Genomic DNA, 2,477 nt, shown 5'->3' on the forward strand with positions numbered 1-2,477 from the left:
GGAGATCAGTGAGTGTTCACTATTAGAGTAGTATCACTGCAGGGAGATCAGTGAGTGTTCACTATTAGAGTAGTATCACGGCAGGGAGATCAGTGAGTGTTCACTATTAGAGTAGTATCACGGCAGGGAGATCAGTGAGTGTTTCCGGCGCAGGACTGTTGTGGTTGGGTGGACGCCCTAGCAGTGACGGGAAGGTTGTGGTTTCTACACCCAGTCTACCATGAGTCAGATACAACACAAAGTAGAGTGGAGGAAAGAAGAGGAGGAGGGCAGAGAAGAGGCCAGGTCAGGCAGGTGTGAGTGACAAGCAGCCACACTCGATGATGTGCAGCACTGTGTACACGTTAATAACAGTAGAAACAGAACCAGACTGATGTACAGATGGATCCCAAATACATCCCTAAGCTACAGACAGAGAACTAAAAGAGCGAACACAAATAGGCCTCCCTAATCCTCTTTCCTCTTCCACAACACACCTTCTAGAACACTCTTCACCTGAGAACGCCTGACAGGGCTAGCGGCAACCTCTCTCCTCTTGTAGGAGTTGGAATCAATATTCATGTCCTGCCCTGCAACTAAACAGCATTCCTGTGACTCAGCTATTGGCCCAGACGTTGGGTTTTTATGTGCTGCCTGCTGTTTAGAGTTCAGAACTAAGTGAACATGTCGACTGAGAGCAAAGCCTTTCTGAACGTGCTGTCCTCTATGGAGGCTAATCGTCTCAGTCCATCAGTATGGCTGTGCTCCACGGACCTCCAGGCTAACTCCCTTCTCCCTGGTCTCCCACCTCTCCTCCCCAGGGTTTGCCTTTCCAGACTGGGCCTACAAACCCGAGTCGAGCCCCGGCTCGCGACAGATCCAGCTGTGGCACTTCATCCTGGAGCTGCTGAGGAAGGAGGAGTACCATGATGTCATCGCCTGGCAGGGGGACTATGGAGAGTTTGTCATCAAGGACCCTGACGAGGTGGCCCGGTTATGGGGGGCCCGCAAGTGCAAACCCCAGATGAACTACGACAAGCTGAGCAGGGCACTCCGGTAAGGAAACTCAATGACACCAAGCGTGTCCAGCTCCATGTGCTGTTTACACACGGATCCTAATGCACATGGCTGTCTTATGGCAGTGATCCAGGCCCCAGTTACTCTCCAAGCTCGGGCTTAGGCCCCAGATATAGGGTTATTGTTACGTTGTGCACGTCTGCTTGACACAACCATGTCTCTCACACCTGCCTAAGCTGGCTGTTATGACTATGACACCAGCTCTAGCCCTTAAAGCACTGTATACTGTAGGCCTATCGTATTGGCACTGACCCTATCTCCCAATACACTGTATACTGTAGGCCTATCGTATTGGCACTGACCCTATCTCCCAATACACTGTATACTGTAGGCCTATCGTATTGGCACTGACCCTATCTCCCAATACACTGTATACTGTAGGCCTATCGTATTGGCACTGACCCTATCTCCCAATACACTGTATACTGTAGGCCTATCGTATTGGCACTGATCCCATCTCCCAATACACTGTATACTGTAGGCCTATCGTATTGGCACTGATCCCATCTCCCAATACACTGTATACTGTAGGCCTATCGTATTGGCACTGATCCCATCTCCCAATACACTGTATACTGTAGGCCTATCGTATTGGCACTGGCCCTATCTCCCAATACACTGTATACTGTAGGCCTATCGTTTTGGCACTGGCCCTATCTCCCAATACACTGTTTTGGCAGTGACCAGAAAGCACATGGACTCTATTGACACCATCTCAAACCCCATATTCCTGCCATGGCGGTGATAATATTGCCCATGTAATGGCAGTGACTAAACAAAAAAGACTTCACTCAAACACAGCAAACACAAGCCCCTTATACTGTTATGGCATTGACCTCCATGACCCCGTATGACTTCCTCATACACTGTATAACCGCTACTCTGACCACATGTAGCCTATCACATGTCAATCACCCATACACTGTATAACCGCTACTCTGACTACATGTAGCCTATCACATGTCAATCACCCATACACTGTATAACCGCTACTCTGACTACAGGTAGCCTATCACATGTCAATCACCCATACACTGTATAACCGCTACTCTGACCACATGTAGCCTATCACATGTCAATCACCCATACACTGTATAACCGCTACTCTGACCACATGTAGCCTATCACATGTCAATCACCCATACACTGTATAACCTTTACTCTGACTACAGGTAGCCTATCACATGTCAATCACCCATACACTGTATAACCTCTACTCTGACTACAGGTAGCCTATCACATGTCAATCACCCATACACTGTATAACCACTACTCTGACCACATGTAGCCTATCACATGTCAATCACCCATACACTGTATAACCGCTACTCTGACCACATGTAGCCTATCACATGTCAATCACCCATGCACTGTATAACCGCTACTCTGACTGCATGTAGCCTATCACATGTCAATCACCC

The 2,477-nt window shown here is 48.4% G+C and overlaps 1 protein-coding gene across 1 annotated transcript; it reads left to right on the top strand.

Annotated features, from left to right (window-relative positions):
* Nucleotides 1-220: 220 nt before the first annotated feature.
* Nucleotides 221-1,035, top strand: LOC120036867 (ETS domain-containing transcription factor ERF-like; the record flags this gene model as incomplete). Its single annotated transcript, XM_038983163.1, has 2 exons — nt 221-296; nt 801-1,035. Coding segments are annotated over exons 1-2 (311 nt in total), but the record flags the coding sequence as incomplete, so codon positions are not given.
* Nucleotides 1,036-2,477: the final 1,442 nt, after the last annotated feature.

The sequence above is a fragment of the Salvelinus namaycush genome, unplaced genomic scaffold, assembly GCF_016432855.1.
Source record: "Salvelinus namaycush isolate Seneca unplaced genomic scaffold, SaNama_1.0 Scaffold1492, whole genome shotgun sequence".
Classification (NCBI taxonomy): Eukaryota; Metazoa; Chordata; class Actinopteri; order Salmoniformes; family Salmonidae; genus Salvelinus; species Salvelinus namaycush.